Source organism: Otolemur garnettii, unplaced genomic scaffold (assembly GCF_000181295.1).
Source record: "Otolemur garnettii isolate 467f Iridium unplaced genomic scaffold, OtoGar3 scaffold00135, whole genome shotgun sequence".
Lineage (NCBI taxonomy): Eukaryota > Metazoa > Chordata > Mammalia > Primates > Galagidae > Otolemur > Otolemur garnettii.
The window spans coordinates 4,756,182-4,776,982 of record NW_003852530.1 but is presented as its reverse complement, the minus strand read 5'-3'; the positions used below and the strand labels follow the sequence as shown (position 1 = coordinate 4,776,982).

Genomic DNA, 20,801 nt, shown 5'->3' with positions numbered 1-20,801 from the left:
AATTTAAAATTGCAACTTTTACTGTATTATGAATTTGCACATGTCAGTCAGGGACTGTAAAGGGCAGGCTTTGCTGCAGTAACAACAAAAACCCCAATCTCAGCGGCATGGCGCAGCGAAGCTTGATTTCTTGCTCGTGCTGTGGTCTGAGGCTGGCTGGGGCTGTGCTTTCCAGCAGTGACTAGATCTGCTTCCTTCACCCTCCTCTCCCCCTTCATAGAAGGGGGAACAGAACCCACACCCAGGGCCAGAAGCAGCAAATGTCACTTTGTATTCCTCTTGGGAGGGTCAGTCGTGTGGTCCCAGCCACCTCCAGAGAGGCTGAGAAATACGCAGGAAGAGGAAGCAGAGTGTCGAGTACGTGGTTGGCTTTCTCCACTTAGATCCACTCCCAGACAAATGGGATTGGTGTGTGTGCGGGCGTGCATGTGTGAATATATGGATGTGACATTCTGTTCTGATCATTAGGCGTGTTCTTGCCATCTGTCACACATTTACTGGGGACCTACTGTGAGCTCATCACTGTGCCCAACCTCGGGTATGGGGTGACGTGGGCCTGTCTTGAGGAGTGCCTTTCAAGTCTAAGGGGTGAGTTCTGGGGCACAGCCATGTGCCAGGTGAAAGTTCTCTAGAGTAGGAGTGTGGGGGCAGGGGACTTACCTGCAGAGGGTCTGCTGTGGTAAGCGAAGGGGGAGTCCACCCCAGGGAACTCAGGGCGGTCCTGAGGAGGGTAGTTGGGCCTGATAGGCAGGTAGGCACTGGTCAGGTAGGAACTGGCGGGGAGCAGGAAGCAGACAGGTGCCTTCCTGCTGCTAGTGTCTGTTATCTTGGGACCCTACCAGCCACGGCTTCCTGGTGGGAAGGCAGGTCAGGAAGGAGCAGGGTTAAAGGCTAGATTCTAGAAGGTGAGTGAGGGGACCAGGTGGGGCACTGGCAGTAGGTGGGCTTGGGACAGACCCCATAAGGGAGAGCTCGCAAGGTACGCTGGACAGGTGCTGTGGGCTCCGGGCTCCCTGCAGGGGCCAGGCAAAGCAAATAGGAGAAGTGTAACTTGTCCTGTGATATGAATCCCTCTTCTTCATCCTCCAAGCCCTCATCGATGGCACATGCATTTTCTGGATTTTGGTAGGTGGTTTGGTGGTTGGTGTGTGGGTGGTTCTGGTAAGATGCTTCCATGTATGTACAGGCTGGGGAGGGGAGCAGTGAGGGGCTCCCTGTCTTGTGCTGGACAGGAGGGGGTCCAGCCCCTCATTGTGTCACTGCTGCTCCAGCCTTACAGTGGGATTCTTTTTTTTTGAGAGGGTCTCACTCTGTCACCATGGGTACAGTGCCATGGTGTTCATAGTAACCTCCAATTCTTAGGCTCAAACAATCCTCCTGCCTCAGCCTCCCGAGGAGCTGGGACTACAGGTGCCTGCCACAACTCTGGGCTAGTTTTTCTATTTTTAGTAGAAACAAGTTCTCACTCTTGCTCAGGCTGGTCTCAAACTCCTGAGCTCAAGCAATCCACCCACCGTGGCTTCCCAGAGTGCTGGGATAACAGGTGTGAGCCACTGCATCTGGCCTGCAGTGGGACTTTTAAGAGGCTGTGGCCAGGAGAGCACAGCCTAGAGTGGGTCACTTGCCAGGGCCACCTCACCCTCTGCCAGGATGGGCAGGGTTTCCTTACAAGCACACTGGCAGGGGTACAGATGGGCACATGGAAGGTTTCGTTAGCGGTCTGCTGGCTTCAGTGACTGTACCTTAAAGAAAAGAAAGTTAACTTTACATTGATAGGCAAAGAATAATTGAAATATAATTAAAAGCATGAATTCTTCTAATTATTGGTTTTGTATAATGTGTGTTTAAAAACAAGACATCTGTTAAAGCTTCCTTTTGAATATACCTAGCAACCAAAAGAGGGTAGCATTTTAATTAAAAATGGATTATTTCAAAAACAGCTTAATCATCCTGCCATCCAAAGACTTAGACCTTATTAATTAGCTATTGATAAATAAGTTGAAGCTCCCCAAAATGTAAGTCTGTGGGGTTATGTTTTCTCTTGCATCTTGCGGTTAGAGTAGTAGTTTTCTGAGCCTGCCTTGTATATCTCAGATGCGAGCAGGGGAAAGACACGTGGGTTAGTGTCAAATTCCTCTCCCATCCTCTACGGACCCATCCCCTACTGACATTCTTCCCCAGGTGGGAGGCCACAGGCAACCTCTGTGCTCTGCAGACCTGGAAGGTGGTGTCTCCTCTGTTCTGAACCATGACTCGGGCCCCAGTGGTACTTCCTCAAGCCTCAAAGGAGCACAGATGCAGAATGTGCTGGAAGAGTCGCCAGGCAGGACACCCCTCCTCCCGCTCCGAGCTTGGAGATGGTCCCCGGCTGGAGTGCCTCCCCCTCTCAGGGCTGATCTTTCTGGAGGGGCAGTATGAACACGACCCCATTTATCATCTTAAGTGGATAAAGACTTTCAAGGTGATAAATAGCATTCCCGTTTCTCCTTCAGCCAAGTGTGACTAAAATAATGTTTGGAGTCATGAGTGGGGATGGAGAGGCTCGTTAGAAAAGGGGTTTTCAGCAGTTCACCCTTAATAGGGAAAACACAGTCATTGCAGGTTGTGGGTGGGAGGCCCTTCCAACCAAGGTCCCACTCAGGCTGGCCTGCCATGACATCTGGGGCCTCCCCCCAGCTGCAACTTTGACTCAGTCCTGGGATTTGCACTTCTTGGAAGCTTGGGAGAACCTTCCTGGAGAGGAGATGTCTTCAGAGGTGTTGGGGGCACTGCCCTCCTGGCTAGGTGCCATGTTCTCCTGTCTTGCTGGTGGCTGGGGATCCTGGGTGTCAGTGACCCAGCCCCTCCTTAGTCCCTCCAGCCCAGGGGTTGACCACTGGTCTGCTGCTCCTTCTTGGGTGACCAGGCCCCTGCCTTAGTGGCCTGTGCTTACCTTATCTGCACTGGTTTATGTGTCATCCGGGTCACCTTCTCATCTCTGTGCCCGCTTGTCATCTCTGCTTCTCTCCGGAGCCTTCAGTGGAGGGAAACTGAGAATATGAGGCCCACCAGATGAATCAGGGTAAGCTGCAGGGGCTGCAGAGGGCTGCCCAGAGCTAGAGATGGGGTAGGGGTAGAGACACCACTTCAGTTGCCACTATTTTGGGGGGGGCAGGGGAGGAATAGAAGCTCACTCTGTCACCTTGGGTAGAGTGCCTGGTGTCATAGCTCACAGCAACCTCAAACTCTTGGGCTCAAACAATCCTCTTGCCTCAACCTTCCGAGTAGCTGGAACTATAGGTGCCCACAATGCCTGGATATTTTTTCAGCTTTTAGTAGAGACTGGGTCTTGCTCTTGCTCAGGCTGGTCTCAAACTCCGGAGTTCAGGCAATTCACCCACTTGGGCCTCCCAGAGCAATGGGATTACAGGCATTAGCCACCACACCCACTGTAGAAAGGCATCAGTAGAAAACAGCACTTTTCAGAGAAAGTTACCTCGAAATGACACAATTTGTGGAATATTTTAAGATGGTATGGCTGAGAAAGGAATTTGTTTAGAAATAAAGTACTGCTGGACTCTTTCAAGACGAGAGAAAAAACACAGTAGAGAGTTTTGAAAAGCAGAGTACTTTCTCTAGAAGGGATAAGGGGGCAGTCTGTCCTGACTGCACGAGGCGGGAGCTGACCCGCAGGGGGAGTTCATGGTGTTGGGGGAAGCTGGGATGGAGGTCCCTCCAAGGGGTGAAGTGGGGGGCCACCAGGCATGAGGGGTGCTCTGTTATTATGGTCCTATATCTTAGAGTATCAAGAGAGACAGACAGTACTCGGAACAGTGTTGATCCAATGACCATACCTCAGAGTTAACAATTAAATAAAGAAGGTGGCAAGCCAGACACACCTATAATCCCAGCACTCTGGGAGGCCGAGGAAGGTAGATCCCTCGAGCTCAGGAGTTCAAGACCAGCTTGGTCAAGAGTGAGACCCATCTCTACTAAAAGTTAAAAAACTAGCTGGGCATTGTGGCAGGTGCCTATAGTCCCAGCTAGTGGAGAGGCTGAGGCAGGAAGATTGCTTGAACCCAGGAGTTTGAGGTTACTATGAGGCACCAGGCACTCTACCCAGGGCTGCAGAGTGAAACTCTGTCTCAAGGTAAAAAAAGAGAGAGAGAGAGAAGAAAGAGGGTGGAAATATTGCCAAGTGAGACTCCTGCCAGGACTAGGAGCACCAGGAAAGGGCCACTCAGCACCTGTGCTTGGTAGCAGAGCAGAAAACCCTCGGCAGTGCTCCCCTGTACCTCCCCAGACCACCGAGGTAGGGTGTGGTGCAGGCTCAGACAGAGGAGAGAACTTGGGCTGTGTCCGGATTCATCCCCCTAGCTGCCATCTGGGGCCTGGGGAGCTCCTCCCCCTGCCAGAACTAAAACCAGGCTTTTGAGCAGGGCTTCCCGCCGGCAGTGGGTCCTCACCACACCTTACTGTTTCTGCCCGCTCCCCTTCCCACCTCTGCTATTATTTGCTTAATAGTTCTCCTTAAGCTGATTCATTTTTTTCATTAAATATATACTTTTTAGAAGCTTTTTATCCCAGTCATGAGTGAGCCCCAGTATAATTTGCTATAAATGGAAGTTAACGCTCTAAATACCTACTGTGTGAGGCGTGTTTAGTGGTGTACCACGCAGTGTCCTCTTGTGGCCTGTTAAATAATGTTTGGGGGAACGCCAGCTCCCTTCTACCCCCCTCACGCCTAGTCTCGCCTCCAGAGAGTTCCCCACAAACCTGGCTGTCCTGTGCCTTCCTGGGGAGGGCCTGAGGTAGGGCGCCCGTGTCTCTTATACAATGGCCTCTGGATTGTGTTGAGCTGGGACTGTCTCCATTTACCCTGGACGACCTATTTGCTTCCTCCTCATGTAGTTTGAATCTCGCTAGATGATTCCTAGGGCCACCTGGTCCATTTTAAAAAGGGAGCATTGTTTTGTTTTTAGGGCCAAGGAAAGCGTTAAAAGCGTGACTGAGAGTGGGTCAAACGTGAGCAGATGTTGAGCCGAGAATAAGTCAGAGAACAGTTGGCACATTGTAGTTGAGCAAGTGGGGGAAGAGCCGTGCAAACTCAGGGGTGTCAGTCCCCAGCTGGGCCTGGAGTCACAGATCTAGAATTTCCCACTTGAGCCACACATCAGGGCTTTGAGTTTTTCTCCTATGTGTGGTCACTTTCCTGGGCACCATTCCCTGCCCCGGAATCAGGAAAGAAGGTGGTAGAGAGGGTCAAGATGGGGCCAGCTGCTTGCAAGAGGTGGAACTTGCCCCCGAAGCCCCAGCAAGGGCGGTGGGAAGTCCCTGCAGGGTAGCAGAGTGCCGGGAGTCGGCAGGATCTGCCATTCAGAGCGACAGTGCCTCCGAGCCAGTGCGGAAGGCACAGTTAGCAGAAGACTGTAACACGGAGCTGTGCCCGTGATTTCCATCACAAAAGTCCAACGCAGATTGATAATATAAACGTGAAAACAGAATAAGCCCACAGAAGATGATAGCGTTTATAGAATCATAGCAGTGGGGAATGACTTCTTAAGGGAAGAAACCATAAAGAAAAAAAGATTTAACAGATCTAACCAATAAAAATGTAAATTATCTGTCCAGAAATGCCATAAAGAAAATTAAAGAGCAAAGGGGAAACTTGTTACTAGTCAGATCCACTGCCTGGTGTCCTCCCTATATAAATCCCTTACGGATCAATAAGAAAAAGATGAATGTTCACATCTGTACAAAAGGAGCAAGCCCCTCAGAGAGGAAGAAATATGAGGAGGCAGACACGTAAACGTGTTAAAACGTGCCCATTAGTCAGGGAAACGGGGACGAACGGCTTTGCCTACCAGATCCCTGGCCCTGCGGTGGACGGCCCCCGCAGTGCACTGCTCAGGACCCGGAAAATCCTCGAAAGCATTTGCCATCCATTTTGCAGAATGTGACCTGAAACTCAAAAATGTGCATATCCTCAGTAATGTCCCCTCCAGGCATTTAGCCTGAGGACAGAAAAAAGGTGCCTGGCTGATGGGCGTCTGTCACATTATCACACAGAGGTGGAGGTAACTTAACCTACGCGGCTGGCCAAGTAAATCAGAGGCCCACATAACCATTTACTTACTCCAGTATCCAACAGAAATGTCCTGAAGACCTCCTTGTGTGCCAGGGATGGTTTAATGACAGATCAGTAGAATGGGAGGCTGGAGAGGATGGATGGGTGATAGAAAGATAGCCAGACATAGTCAAGGGTGGGATAGTGAGATAGTGAAGGTTAAAGGGGTCTGGTTACCTTTTTTCCAGGGACTCAGGATGCCTCCCTGAGAGAGAGAGAGCTGTGAGTCTCTGGGCCACACTCTGCAGGTGGAGAGAAGGGCACCACAGAGGCCCCAAGGTGGGAACCCACCTGGCGGTTCCAGGAGCGGGCGAGACAGACCACGTGTGAGAGGGCAAGGGGGCTGCCAGTGGGAAGCCAGGGGAACATCTGAGCACAGGAGTCTGTGATCCTACTTAAGATCCTTTGTGGAGAATACTTTCTAGGGTACAAGGACTGAGCTGGGAGGCCAGCCAGACCACTGACCAGGTGAGTGAGGACGTGGTCCGCACTGGGGAGGGCACAGTGGTAGTGAGGAGAAGTCATCAGATTCTGGACGTGGTGATAACATGACAAATAAAAATGGTGTAGACGTGTATCTGTTGACAGAACAGCCCTGCCCTCACCCGGAACCAACGGGTGGGCAGTTTGTCCTCACAGATCCATTTCAGCTCAGTTTGGGTCCCATGGGCAGATACGGAGTAAAGAAGTTAGGGGACGATGGCTCTGGACACATCTGCCTGGAAAACCTTGTGGGCTTTGTCCCATAAAGCTGAACCCCCACAAAACCCCATGACGTGGCATTCTACTCCTAGGTGCTTGCTCGGTACAGATCCACGTGACCCCAGAAGACCATACACCCCCCTCCCCTAGCCCCTGGCAGCACCATTCCTAACAGCTCCAATCTGGAAACACCCGAGTGGTCACCAGCAGCAGATGGAGGATACACAGGGGTACGCTCACCCTGTGGGACCCCACCCAGCAGTGAGAAGGCAAAGGTGACTGCTGCCCACCACCCAGACAGTCTCTCAGCCAGACGCAGAAGATGCCAGCTTGTCTGATTCCATCTACATACAATTCAAAAACACACAAAACCTGTGGTGTTAGGAGTCGGGTGCCCTTGGGGAAGAGCGCCAGGGGCCGGGGGCTCCCCGTGTTTTGCCAGGTCATTGTACTGTGCCCTCAGGATTTGGGTTCTTTACGTATGTCATACTTGCCGCAGAAGTAAAAAAGTGGCTTTTTAGAAAAAGTTTATATCTAGGCTCGGCGCCTGTGGTTCAAGTGGCTAAGGTGCCAGCCACGTACACCTAAGGTGGTGGGTTCGAATCCCCAGCCCGGGCCCGCTAAATAACAATGATGTCTGCAACCAAAAAAAAAAAAATAGCCAGGCATTGTGGCGGGTGCCTGTGGTCCCAGCTACTTGGGAGGCAGAGGCAGGAGACTCGCTTGAGCCCAGGAGTTGGAGGTTGCTATGAGCTGTGATGTCAGCACTCTACCCAGGGGGATAGCTTGAGGCTCTGTCTCAAAAAAAAAAAAAAAGTTTATATCTGATTATTTTAAAAATCTGTGTTTATGTGTTTTAAAAAAAGTCTGGAAGGCTGTTTGACAAAACCTATGATTATGGTTAGTGATGAGACTGGATAATTTTCTTTCTTCATGTAGAGGATTTCTAAGCTCTCTTATATGTATAAAATCTAAGTATATCAGCAGTCGGGGCTCTGACAGCTCAGAAGAGATAGAATGTTTTATCCAGTAACTGATACCAGCAACTCAGAAAGTCAACCTAACCAAGCATGTCAGGAATAAAAGGGAAGATTTGTTAATTGAATGTCATGTTATGTCCTCAGTTATGCTTAATGCAAGATAGGCAATTTAGAATCCCCAATTATCCAATTAAAATGCTAATTATCTCTTACCTTGATAAGGCCGCTCCTGGAGAGAGGGCCAGCGGCTTCTCCCACCTCCTCTTCCTGTTGTAAGCGCCAGCTCCTGTGTTCTGCCAGCCAGCCTGGGGCACCCTCTCTGGGAACTGGTGAGGGCATTTGTCCTTGCAGACCTGTTTCGGCCTCCTTTGGGCCCCGTGCACAGGTGCAAGGTCCAAACCCGGGGAGGCATTAGCTGTAGCATCACCTGGCGCCAGCGCTGGCCGAGCACGTGATCTTCAGCTCTCATGGCACCTGCTGTTCCAGCCCCACGCCAGCGGGCAGACCTGAAGCTTTGAAGGTATCTGGGTGGAGACGGCTTTGTAGCCAGAAGCCCGCACGGACTCCAGGCTCAAACACAGACCTAGCAGGCTCCCTGAGCACAGCACGACATCGCTCAGAGCTGCAGATTCCTCGTCTGTGAAGCAGGAAAACTGCTCATGCCCCAGAGGGTTGTTGTAGATGCTAAACGCTGCAGGTGGCTATTGGGTTTTTCTTAGTGGAATGTCTGTGTAGCCTGCCCAGCGTCTCAGTCCAAGTGGTCAGCAGGGCCTGGCTTCATCAGTCCATAGGGGTCACCTTGGCAGGAGCTGAGGAGTCTGGGACAGTGGCCTGGGCAGGCAGTGAGGCTCACAGAGTCTGTGTTCATCTGGTTGGCACAGGCCTGAGACTCCCTGTGACCCAGCGTCCCGACCTTTGGGAAGTCCTGGTGGGAAGGTGTCCCCCCAGCTGGGCGTTCTCAGTCTGAGGACCAGGGCTACGGTGGGGAGGCTCAGGGAGCACCAGACAGCACAGAGAGCTGCTGAGGGTGAGGCTTCACGGGCCGAGGTTTGTTAAAAACCTGTTCCATTTCTGGCTTTAGTCCTTCCCTTCTTGGTGACAAACCATGTGAATGTCACTTGCTCATTTAAAACACTAGGAATTTCTGTGGCTTGTCCCTGGCTTTCTCTGTGTCTATCCTCACCCTGGGGCCTGGGGAAAGGGAGGTGCAGGGAAACCCCCCAGTTCACTGCCGGGTCCTGGTACAGAGAGCGTGTGCCAAGGGGGTGGGGCAGAACCCCAGCAGGTCGCTGGGACACCTGCCTCCCAGGCAGCAGCACACGGTGCCCTCTGATGGCCCATAGGTCACCCGGAGGAGAGGAGAGGAGAGGAGAGGAGCAGCTTCCCTTCTCCCCAGAATTCAGGGTAGTTCAGTACGGGCCTCTGGTACCACGTGAAGTAAGTTCTTCCACTGACCCCACTGGCAGCAACAGCCGAGTCCTCTGCTGCTGCTCCCACTGTGGGAAACCCAGACGCCCTCCCGCCCGCCATGATCAGCCCCTCCCCGCCCCTCTGCAGACCTGCCTTCGGTTTCTCTGAATTTTCTTCCTGTAAGTGGGTAGGTCTTCAATAGTATCACTTCAGTTACGTGATTATGAACATTTTTCCCCAGAAAATGTCATAACTAATGAAAGTAACGCAGTGCCGAGATAACGAGACACAACGCCATCGTTTGGCCCCAAACAGCACGAGGCTCTCAGCATCCCCCACCTCTCCTTTATGTGTTTAGGCCTGGTCTGTCCCAAGGAGGCGAGATCCCTGGGACAGCCCTCGGGGGTGGCGAGGGGCAGAGGTACAGCGTGGAGGGACAGCTGAGATGCCTTTGTCGAGCAGGAAGCCTGTCTGTGTCCTTGCGAGCTGATGCAGGGGGCATGCCTTTGTGTTGTTTTTCTTTCCTGGAGGTGGTAGGTGTGTCACCCTGCAGAGGCGGCTGGCAGACTCCGCATAGAACTTGGCTTCCCTGGAAGATGTGGGAGTGGGTGTCTGGGCTTAGATCTACACAGGCTCTGGTTGGTTTTTAGAGGAATAGCCAAAAGGCTGTCTCTTAAAGCCTGACACTAGGCACCTGCGACCCCCTCCTTCCAGGCTCTGATGGTGCAGCAGTGACAGCTCACGTCCTGACGTCCTGTGCACGATGCTCCCAGCTGCCTGGCACTTGAGCACTCCACACACGCTGAGCCATTTAACTGGCATAGCAGTTCTGGGAGGGAGCTACCATTGTCATCCCCCCCATTCATTTACAGATGAGGAAACTGAGGCACAGAGACCATGCAGTTTGCAGGTGGCAGAGCTAAGGTTTGGCCTCAGAGTCAGTGTGGAGTGGTGCCCCAGGAGGCTGTGGGGGGAGGGTACCCAGAGCAAGGACACCAGGACAGAGGCTGGGTAGGGCATTCCCCAGTTGTCAGCCGGCCCTCTTGAGCCACCTCCCAGCCCATCTCCCTGCCCTGTGCACCTCGTGGGGACCGCAGCCCATGGACGCCCCCGCCCGGCAGGTGGAACGAGGTGGTCTCTGCCACTTCTACAGTGTCTGCTGCTGGTCTCCCCTGCCCCCAGGCAGCCCTCGCTCACGGCCTGCACTAATAGCCCAGCTGCCGGGGCAGCCCTTCTGCCGTTATCTCAGGCAGCTAATGTGTTTTTATATGACTCCAGCTTATCTTCATGTTAGATGATAAACCTACAAGGGCAGGAGCTGGGCCGGGTGCCCAGGATGCTCCACGGGCAGGATTTGTAGGCCCCAGGGGCAGGCCCAGCCGTGGTGTCCCTGGAGACACCATTCCTGCAGATCTGGGCCTGGAATCTGCTGTTTCTGCCCCATTTCTCATCACCAGGCACTGACAAATGGCCTGCTCCCCACCCCACCCCGACACTGCAGTGACTCCAGCCACCTCTTTATTCACATCACAGACTCTCCCAGGTTACTTAAGGGTTCTCATTTATGCCTGGGTGCACAGCACAGGATACCTGAGTCTCGCTCAAGAGAAATTTATAGACAAGAGTGTTAGAGAAATGGCCGGCCGTGCAGAAGGAAGCATCAAGGGTGTCAGGACGGGAGGTTGGCTGGCTGGGACTCGGGCAGACCCTGACCCTCCCTCTGCCCAGGAGGAAGCTGTGCTGCTGGGGGAGGTGGTGGGCACTGACCCAGGAGCCTCCTTGGGGTGCGCCATGCTCATGCAGCTTGTGCTGGCCACAGGTTTATTGAAGGAACAGGTGGAGAGGGCTGCTGGGGGCAGCCACACTCTTACCTGTCAGGCTGTCTGCTGTCCTCTGATGGATGGCCTCTTCACTTCTAGAAGTTCTGTTTCAGCTCTTTATAAAGTCTGCCTGTTCTTTTTTCATACTGTCCTTTTAGGCATTGATTATTTTAGTATTTTATGTGTGTTTAAAGTTGCTGCCTGGGCTGGGCAGGTTCGATGGCTCCCGCTTGTAATCCCAGCACTCTGGGAGGCCCATGCAGGAGGATCGCCTGAGTTCAGGAGTTTGAGACCGGCCTGAGCAAGAGCAAGACCCAGTCTCTACTAAAAATAGAAAAGCTAGCCAGATATTGTGGTGGGCATGTACGTGGGAGGCTGAGGCAGGAGGATTGCTTGAGACCAAGAGTTTGAGGTTGCTGTGAGCTATGATGCCAGGGCACTTTAGTCAGGGGCAACAGAGTGAGACTCTTGTCTCAAAAAAACCTAAAGTTGATACCTGCTAATTCTGTTCCCAGAAGTTCTTGGGGATCTCAGCCCACCCACCATATGTTGTATCTGCCAGCTCTGATGAACTGTTTTCTCTTGTGTTTTATCGTCTTGGATGTGTGTGTGGAGGGGGGTGTAGCGTGTTTTGGGGGGAGTGTGTGGCGTGTGCGCATAGATCCTGCCTAGCCCGGGGGGCGGGGATGGCTGTCCAGTTTGGCTTTGGGTCACCTCCCACTAAGTACACCAGGCATCACAGTCAGGGACCAAGTGTTTTGTTCTTTCCCTGGCTTGGGAATTTCCACACATGTGGGTAGTTTGCATTTGAACTTGAAACCCGTGGAGGACAGACCTACACCCATGAATTCCAAGTCAGTGTTTTGACTTTCGCCCAGAGCCCAGGCAAGCCTCCTGGTGGCCACTTTTGTTGCTGGTGAATTTGGGCTGCAGGTGCGTCCCTGCCCAGGTCCAGCTTTGTAAACACAGGGCAGCACCTCTGTTCCAGCCCCGCCTCCCATGTGCCCATAGCCTGTCACTGTCCCCACGTGGAAAGTAAAGTAAAGCAGAGCTCTCAGTCCCCCAGACAGTGGTGTGTCCCTTTCTGGCCTCACTTTCCTCCCCTCCTTGGGAACTTGGCTTTGCATTTTGTATATCATCTCTGAGTGCTGCATGTGGGAAGGTTTCTGGCTAAACGCTCAGCCATCGTCATTCTTATGGTGGTTCCAGAAGGGCCACGTTAGCCTCCAGTGAAATTTGGCCACAGACTTGGGTATATTAGCAGCAGCCAGCCCACTCCAGGGCGGCGAGTCACCTGGACCCTCCTCTGCCTCACAGTTGGCTGTGTTTCCCATGAGTGCTGAGTGACCTGCTGTCGCTGCCTTGATGTGGTGAGCCCTGGGCAGGAGTTCAGCCCGCGGCATGTGTGGCAGCCTGTCCTCCAGTCTGTGCTCACCCCTGGCCACCCAGCCCTGCCTGCTGAGCATTGCCCAAGAAGTTTGGGGCCCTCACACTGCCTGCTTATTGAGCATGCAGCCCCAATTTGGGGCATCACTCCTTAAAGATCAAAAATATATCAGACCCCCTGAGCCCCACCCCGGCTGCCCGAGAAGTTGGGCGTCTTTGTGCATTTGTAGCCCAACCCCGAAGTCTGCAGGAAACATGGGCTCGTAGCGTCCACCTGTTTACTGCACCAAAAGCTCCTGTGTGTCCTCAAGTCATGTCAGAAATGTTAGTTAAAAATAAAGTTTGGTACCGAATTCCAGCACAAACCTCAGGCTCTTTGGGGCTAGAATGAGCTTTCAGCACATGGGGCTTCTCCTTCCCTTCTGGCTCTTTCTTAGGGAACCATGTGTGAAATTGTCAGTGTGGCTGCATAGCTGACCACTGTGAGGCTGCAGGTTGCAGGTGAGAACTGGGTCAGCCTGGCTTAGTGTGGTGCTTCTGTGAGTTGTGCCTTCTTCTCAAAATTATTATTTTACTCCTTAAACAGAAGCAAGGGCATGTGAGGAGGCTGCTGCACTGAGTGGGTTGCGTTCGGGAAGGTGCTGTGGGTGTGGGCCCGGACCCCGTGTCCTCAGGCTGCTGCCTCCCCTTCCTCATGGAATTTGCATGTTTGTCGTGCCTCTCCCTGTCCGTTCGGAAGCTGGCTGGTCCCAGTGCAGCCTGTAGTTGTCTGCATGTCACCTGCCGCCACAGAGACCCACTGTCTCTATCACCTTGAGAATGGCCATGTGGCCCCAAGATTTGCTTCTGTCTGAGCAGGACCTCGTCTGCCAGAGTGAAGGGGGCACCCCAGGTCTGTGGCATGGCTCGGACCTCTCAGGGTGCGTGGGAGTGCTGTGCCTCCAGGCAGGGAGGCGAGGCCGCGTGGGTCAGCTCCCAGGGCTGCCGTTGTGTGGCCTCGTGCACAAGGTCTGCTGCCTGGGACATGGCCTCTGCCGCACCTCCTCCGGATTGTCTGCTGTGGCTGCGCTTGGTGATGTGGCTTGTGTTTTGCCCTCCTTGTGGCCAGTTGAGACCAAGGTAGAAGCTGCCAGCAGCTGCCTGTGTGCTCCCACCGAGAATGCAGAGCTGCTGAGGAGGGGAGCACGCGGCTTCCTTGCCTCCCTTGCAGATCCTGAAATCCTTTGTGTTGTGGAGATATTCCACCCGCAGATACCCAATTATCCTGTAAGGTTCATAAGGCAAATCTGAAAGCCGATTGAATGCAGCAGAACCGTTTCTGCATAACAACTACTTAATACCCAATCATAACAATTATACATAATTTGTGTTTACAGTGCCTGGAAAATTAAACTCCTCTATACAGACATTCTCTGAAACAGGCCCAGAATGTGTAGGGCAGGGCTGCCACTTGACGTGCCCACAGGCAGCCTTTGGTACCCTGAGGACAGCTGCCATGGTGGTAGGCAGGTGGTGTTGGGGCCATCTGGGTCTGGGTGGCAGGTGGGCTGAGCAGGGGCAGACAGGCTAGTTATTGCCTGGGTCTGGGCTTGGGCCTCTGGGGGAGGTCAGGCGGCTCCCCACCACAGAGCCTCCACAGGTAGGTCTGCAGAGGCCAAGCGCCTGGCGCACCCAGAAAACCGGGCAGAACCCAGGGAGCAGCTCGGTCCCTTGAAGTTCAAAAGCGTATGCAGTGTGGGTGGGGCAGGGTCTTAGCCACACTGATGGTGTTGATGTGGCTGGCCTGGCCCCCCAGTCCCTGCTGCCATCTCCAGGTCCCGCCATGGGGCCCGGCATGGAGGAGACAGCACCCCACCCCTGTAGCTCCCACTGCTGGGCCTTGGTCAAGGCTGGTCATCCTCTGGCGTGTTTGTCTCATTCCTCCTGGGCTTGCAGAGCTCTCCTGAGGCCCCACTCCCCTGTGGCTGTCTCTGGGCTCAGCCTGGGAGCTGGGGTCTTGTCTTTCACTGCAGACCCCGCTGCTGTCCCAGGTAGGGAGAAGCAGGGCCTGCCCGGCTCCTTGGAGGCTGCCCGCCTCGCCTCCATGCCCAGCAGCTCCTGCTCCCCTTTCTCCGGGTGAGCACAGGACAGGACACCAGAGGGTCTGAGGAGGTCTTGTGTTTCCCCTCCCACCCCTAGCCATGCATCCAGCCTCTCCTGGAGGTGGTAGACACTGGCTGTAGAGTCATGGGGGGGATACTACCTCAAGTCCTGCAAACACACGTGTGGGCTGTCTGTCCTGATGAGCGTGGGAGCATGGCAAGCTCCCGTGACAGGTGGCTGGGCCCCACTGGAGCCCAGCTTCCCCCTCACTCCGCACTGACCTCTGTGGCTGCACACTCACATGGTGGTGGTGGGTGGGGGGAGCTCGGACCTGCATGGAGCTGCAGCAGATTAAGACCTGGGGTTCGTAGGGCTGGTGGGGTGGCAGTGGGGGTGTGTGCACGCCCTGGTGGCCCCCTTCTCATGTGTGTCTCTTCTGCAGCCTCTTCGAGCACTACTGCTACTCCCGGGGCGGCATGCGCCACAGCTCCTACACCTGCATCTGCGGCAGGTAAGTGGGAGCGTGACCGCAGGGCGGGGAGGTGGGGCGGGGAGGCAGCGCTTAGCGAGTGGGCCTTCACCTTCCCCCAGCTTAGATGTGCACTCCCACACCAGTGCCTGGCGACCCAGCCTGGAAGTCACACTTCCCTCTGAGGCTTCAGGGGCCCAAGTTGCCTCTTTTTGTAGAGGCTGGAGCCCCATCAGTCCCCAGAGAGGAGGCACCTGCCACCCCCTCCCTTCTGTCCCCAGTGGGCAGAGGATGGAAGGGGCCATGCTGGCTCAGAGGGCAGTGGTTGTTTGTCCATGTGTGGGTGTGCGTGTACCTGTTGGTGTGGCTGTGTGGGGACCAGCATGGCCGTGGGTGTGCGTGTACCTGTCAGTGTGGCTGTGTGGGGACCAGCATGGCCGTGGGTGTGCGTGTACCTGTCAGTGTGGCTGTGTGGGGACCAGCATGGCCGTGGGTGTGCGTGTACCTGTCGGTGTGGCTGTGTGGGGACCAGCATGGCCGTGGGTGTGTGTGTCACTATCAGTGCATCTGCACGTGGCGTGTTGAGGGGGTTAGGAGCTCCGTGCTCATGTGTGCAGTCTGCGTGTCTTCTGCGCATGGCTGGGTGTGCTTGGAGGCTCACAGGTACCGGGGACTATGACATGGGGTGTTTTGTGGCCGTGTGTGTCACGGTGCACGCTGGGTGTGCACAGCCCTGTGTTAGGCACACGTCCTGACCATACGTAGGCCCTGGTCTCCCAGACTCAACCCACCTGGTCTCCCACTCCCTGCCCAGGCTCTGCCCCTCGGGGCTGGCACCTGCCCAGCCAGGAAGGAGCGGGCAACTCTGCTGACGTGCACGTCCTCGGTACATGAATAATACATGTGAACATCTCAGTCCTTGGAAATGTTCTTCTCTGGTGGATAGAGAGAAAAATCATTATTTCTGCTTTTATGATTCCTGGAGACTCTCAAATGGGGCCATAAATACTATACCCAGGTGGGGTTTTTTTCCCCCTTTGGACAGACTTAAAAGTCCTTTTTTTCTTAAAGGTATCACTCATTAGGGGAGCCCTCTGGAGCAGGAGCATGGGGAACACTGGCTTCCTGCTTTGCTGCTGGGGACCAGGATGCCAGGGTGGCTGCTGAGACACTGAGGGCCTTGCATAGTGGCTCACACCTGTAGTCCAGCACTATGAGGGGCCAAGGGAGGAGGATCCCCTGAGCCCAGGAATTCAGGACCATCCTGAGCAAGAGAAGGACCAAGACCCCATCTCTCAAAAAAGAGAAAAAAGCCCCTCGCCCCTTAGCTGCTAAGAAGGGGAGCTTCCCTCCCGCCCTTCCCTCCTTAGCCCACCTGCTGGGGTGCCCTTCTTCTATTCTTCAGGTGTGCTGCCTACTCCCCAGCTCGGGCAGTGCCTAAGTGGTGCTCCCAGCCAGAAGCCCTGTAGGTGGGCCAAGAGGCTGACTGCTAGCTGTGTGGCTATGGGGTGCCAGGGCCACCACGTTCCCTGGCCCCACCTCAGGCTGTGGGCCTCTGCTGGAGGGTGGCCCGTGCTGCCTGTGGGCAGGGGCATGGGCAGGGGCAGGGGCCTGCTGGTAAGACTTGGCTGTGAGCACCTTCCCTGCTCTTTGCAGTGGCGAGAACTCGGCCGTGCTGCACTATGGACACGCTGGGGCCCCCAACGACCGGACAATCCAGGACGGAGACATGTGGTGAGTGGGGCCAGCCCTCGTGCTCTCGTGCTGCCTGGCCTGGCTCTGTGTGTGAACATCCCAGCTGAGGTTCAGCTCAACCTCAGGGCCTATTGTTGGCCCAGACTTCTCTGCCAAGGTCGTCCACTGCATGGTGCTTTCTGCAAGGCCAACAGCCTATCCCCTGTGGGGAACAGTGAGAAAGGGGCACTAGACAGGGTCCCCTCATGGTTTCCTGTGGGGCTGAGGCATGGTGGGCTCTCTGATGGGGAACTGTCCCCATCCACTGCCAAGGCCACCCTCACCACTCAGGGACACCATACTCACATCCATGTCTTAGCTCTAAGAGGGTAGGGCCCCTCAGTCTGGTGCAGAAAGACCCCAAGGAGCCCCAACATTCTAAAACCTGCCAGCCTCAGCCACAGGGCCCTTTGGCACAAGTAGCCATTTATTCAGGAGGGCACAGGTGGTGTTTGACCCCCCAGTCTGCTTTACTGAGCCCACAGTCCCTTATGGAGGCCCCAACAAGGCTGATGTGGCCAGGTCCTGTGGCCTTCACAGAGCATGCCAGGCCACTCCAGGGCTTGAGAGGGGTCTGGGAGCCCCTGCAGACCTGGCCCCCTGCCACAGGCACTTGGCCCTCTCTGTCCCATCTCTGCACCACCCGCATGTTGGCCAGATAGGTTCACCAAGAGCCACCCAGAGGCTGTGGCCTGGGACTCGGCCACAAGCCACACAGGCTCCGTCTTGGCCTTCAGGCACTTTGCTGTGCTCACCAGCCAGTAGACAGGGACATCCCAGCCCTTTCTTTTCATTTGTTGCTTGTGTACCTGAACCAGGCTCCCTCAGATCCCTGCTTCTGGGCAGTGTCACGTGTCTTCTCAGGCCCCTGTGGTAGCCAGCAGCCCTCCTTGGCTACTCCACTGCCCCCACTTCTCCAACTGGAGTTCCCACGGTGGCTGCTTATGGGCCTGAACCCAGCTTTGCCTCGGCGGGACTCAGCCCTACCGTAGGGAACCATGGGAACCTGTGCTCGAGAGTCACCCGCCAACACCCGGCAAGGGACTGAGTAGGCATGCAGAGACCACAGCTGCCCAGAGACTCCGAGTACTGGGCTGTCATGGCTAGGTGGGTGCTGGGACCCGCTCGATCCCAGGGTGTCCCTGCCTCAGGCATGCAGGCATCGTCACTGGCCACGGTCTCTCTGCTCCCTGGGATGGGCAGTATATGGGATGTGCTGGGATGTGCTAGCTCAGGCCAGAGCCTGTCTCAGCCTTCTGGAAGAAACCAAGCCCCTTGCTTCCCCTCTGAGCCTCAGTTTACTCATCTGTGAATGAAGAGAGCATGAATGTTTCAAGATCACCAGCAGAAGGGATGTGACAGGGACACACTAGTGCTGAGCTGCTGTGCCCTCTTCCCAGGGGCCTGGCCGGCAGGTTGTGGCATACAGAGGGTGATTTACAAAGTGGCCAGAGGCAGGCCAGTAGAATTGCCTGACCATAACCAGGCCCCAGCGGCCATCTCCCCAACCTGCCTGCCCCAGTGACCTCACAGAATCGGGTTCACAGTCCAGGCTGCAGTGAGCCCCACAAATCGTGGGCAAGCATTCACTATCCTCTGGACCTTGGGCTTAGTCGGGCAGTGGTCGTGCCCCACGGTGCCCAGCGCTAGGTGGGTCAGAGAGGGCTCAGCCCCTCTCTGAGAGGCCTGGGGGCCAAGGGCAAGGGCAAACAGTGACCTTGACAGAGTCCTCCCCTCTGGGTCTCTCTGTGAATATTCTCACCCACCCATAACCCTGGTCCCATGAGGTGCCTCACCCCAGTGCGTGGGCAGGCAGCCGAGACACAAGGAGGGTTCCAGGCCCAGGTGTGGAGCCAGAAGGGACTTGGAGAGGAGATTGGCAAACACACTTGGCTCAGCTGGAGAGCAGGGCAAGCAAGCGTGGGAGCCTGCCTCTCCATGCCTTTGTCAATGCTCTTTCACCCTGCAGCCCATTCTGTAGGGAACCGGATAGGACACAGGAGCCCAGGCCCAGGGTGGAAGCAGAGACCTGGCCACAGCAGCAGGTCCCTGCTGGCCTGTGGGTAGCTCTAGCCAGCTGTAGGGCCAGAGCTATAGCGGTGTGGCCATGAGTTTTTATCCTCTGTGAGCTCAGTGCACCCTAAGGAAGTAGCTGCTTCTCCACTCCCCTCTTTACCTGCCAAGAGAGGGTCCTTACCCCCACAAAGGGCTGGCTCCAGTTGTCTTTCTGGGGTGGACCCTAGCAGGAGCAGGGCTCAGTCTGGGTGCCACACACATCAGGCCTCAATGCTAGGCAGATGCTGTGGCCTTGGCCCTCCTGGGCAGCACATGGCACCTGCATCTCCATGCTGCAGCTGTTGAGAGGGGAGTGATTCGAGGAAGCCTGCGGATGTTAATGCCAAGTCCAAATTGGCGATTTTATTTTTCTAGTGCTAACTTTGAAATGTAGCCAGTAGAATAATTATGAGTTTATTATAGTCAATTTATTATGCAGCATTTAGAACAACATGTTTTGTTGATTACCGCTCCTGCCAGATTGCTGGCGGCGTTTATAATCCATTGTTTTATTGAAATTGATCTGCCGAGCGACTACTGTGTTCGGTAAATAATAAATCACACTTTTATCCCAACATAAAAGCTACGATGCTTCATCATAAGGTAGGAAACCAAAATATGAGCCTTATGCGGGATGTTTTTCCCAAATCCGAGCACCTCCCGCAGCTGCACGTGTGTTCCAGGCTCTGGGTCCCAGTCCTTTTGGCTTCAGGGTAAAAATGCCCCACAGATACTTTGAGCTTTACGTAATGGGGTTGTTTGGGGAGTCAGAGCTGGTCCAGAACAGTCAGAATGTGCTGGAGAAGTGGGGGGGCTGTCGGGGGGGCTGCCTTTTCTATCCCTCTCTCCACAGTCCCAGATATGGGCACCACACGTGCACACACATTCACACATGGGGACCCTGAACAAGGCCGTACTGTGTGACAATGCTCAGTTTAACTCTCCCCTCTCCTCAGCAGAGCGGCTACCTCTCAGAGCCTCTGTTTGTTCCATCCGTCATGGAGGGTAACCTGGCACCCAGCTCTGAAATTCAGGGATCATACCTGCAAAGTGCCAGGCATGGTGCCTAGCTCAGCATGGGCCCTTGGCAGGTGACAACAGCAGTGATAGTGTCATCACCGAGCCAGGCAGGCCAGGGCCTGTTCCTTCCTGCATTGTGGGCCCCTAAGGCCCACCGTCCAGCAGCTACAGCTCCTGAGTTGCATGGCTTTCCCATCCTGCATTTTCTACCCCCAAATTGTCCTCTGTGACACATGTGCCAGGCAGGGCTGGAGGTCGGCCAGACCCCCCTTCCACTTCTCTGTCCCTGTGGTGCCAGGAGCTTCCCTGGAGCTAGGCCTTGGCTGCTGTGAGCCGCGGTCATAGCCACGATGGCCTGTCAGTTGCTTTCTCTGGCTCTTCAGGTCAAGCTAGTGAGCCAGGACCTGAGATCTGCGGCTCCAGGGCTGTTCCTCACACCAAGCCCCTTGGGCTCTGCCTGTTCCTCTGGGCTAGGTCCTGCCCCATCCACCTTGCATGGCTCCTAAGGTGAGGAGAGCCCTGTGGGTGTCTTCACGTCCCAGGGTCCCCTCCCCTGGCTTGGGTTAGGCGCTCTCTTGCTGTGCCCTTGGGGTTTACCAGGAACCTCAGCACCAGTCCCTGTTCCAGAGGAGCTGGTAGTTAGGCTTGTTTCCCTCCTGAGACAAGTAGGTAGGCTTCCTCGAACAGGGCTGAGAGAGAGTGGCAGGCTTGCCAGTTAATGGTTTTAACATGTGTTCACCAAGGATGGATGGTGTCGTAGGTGGCTGAGGGCCCTTTCGAAGCAGGGGGCCCCAGGAAACCCCCCAGTAAATTCAGCCTGAGCAGGGGAGCATGTGCACACATGTGGCCGGGACCTACTGCCCCCACTACTGGTCATTGAGCCCGTATGCACTGCCCTATCCTTCCATAACTGGCCCCGGCAGTGGACACCGGAACCCCCGGTATGGAGGGAGGCACGTGGCCCGTGGGCACCAGCGAGCCCCATCCACGATGGAATTTACTGGGAAGCAGTGGACCCACTCCTATGCTGGACTCCT

The 20,801-nt window shown here is 55.0% G+C and overlaps 1 protein-coding gene across 1 annotated transcript in view; it reads left to right on the top strand.

Annotated features, from left to right (window-relative positions):
- The window catches only part of PEPD (peptidase D), a 119,591-nt gene that overhangs the window by 79,274 nt on the left and 19,516 nt on the right, over window positions 1-20,801 (top strand). The window contains exons 10-11 of the mRNA XM_023518353.1: window positions 14,929-14,997; window positions 16,612-16,689. Of these exons, the coding sequence (XP_023374121.1) occupies window positions 14,929-14,997; window positions 16,612-16,689 (147 nt within the window). The remainder of the gene's footprint in view (window positions 1-14,928; window positions 14,998-16,611; window positions 16,690-20,801) is intronic.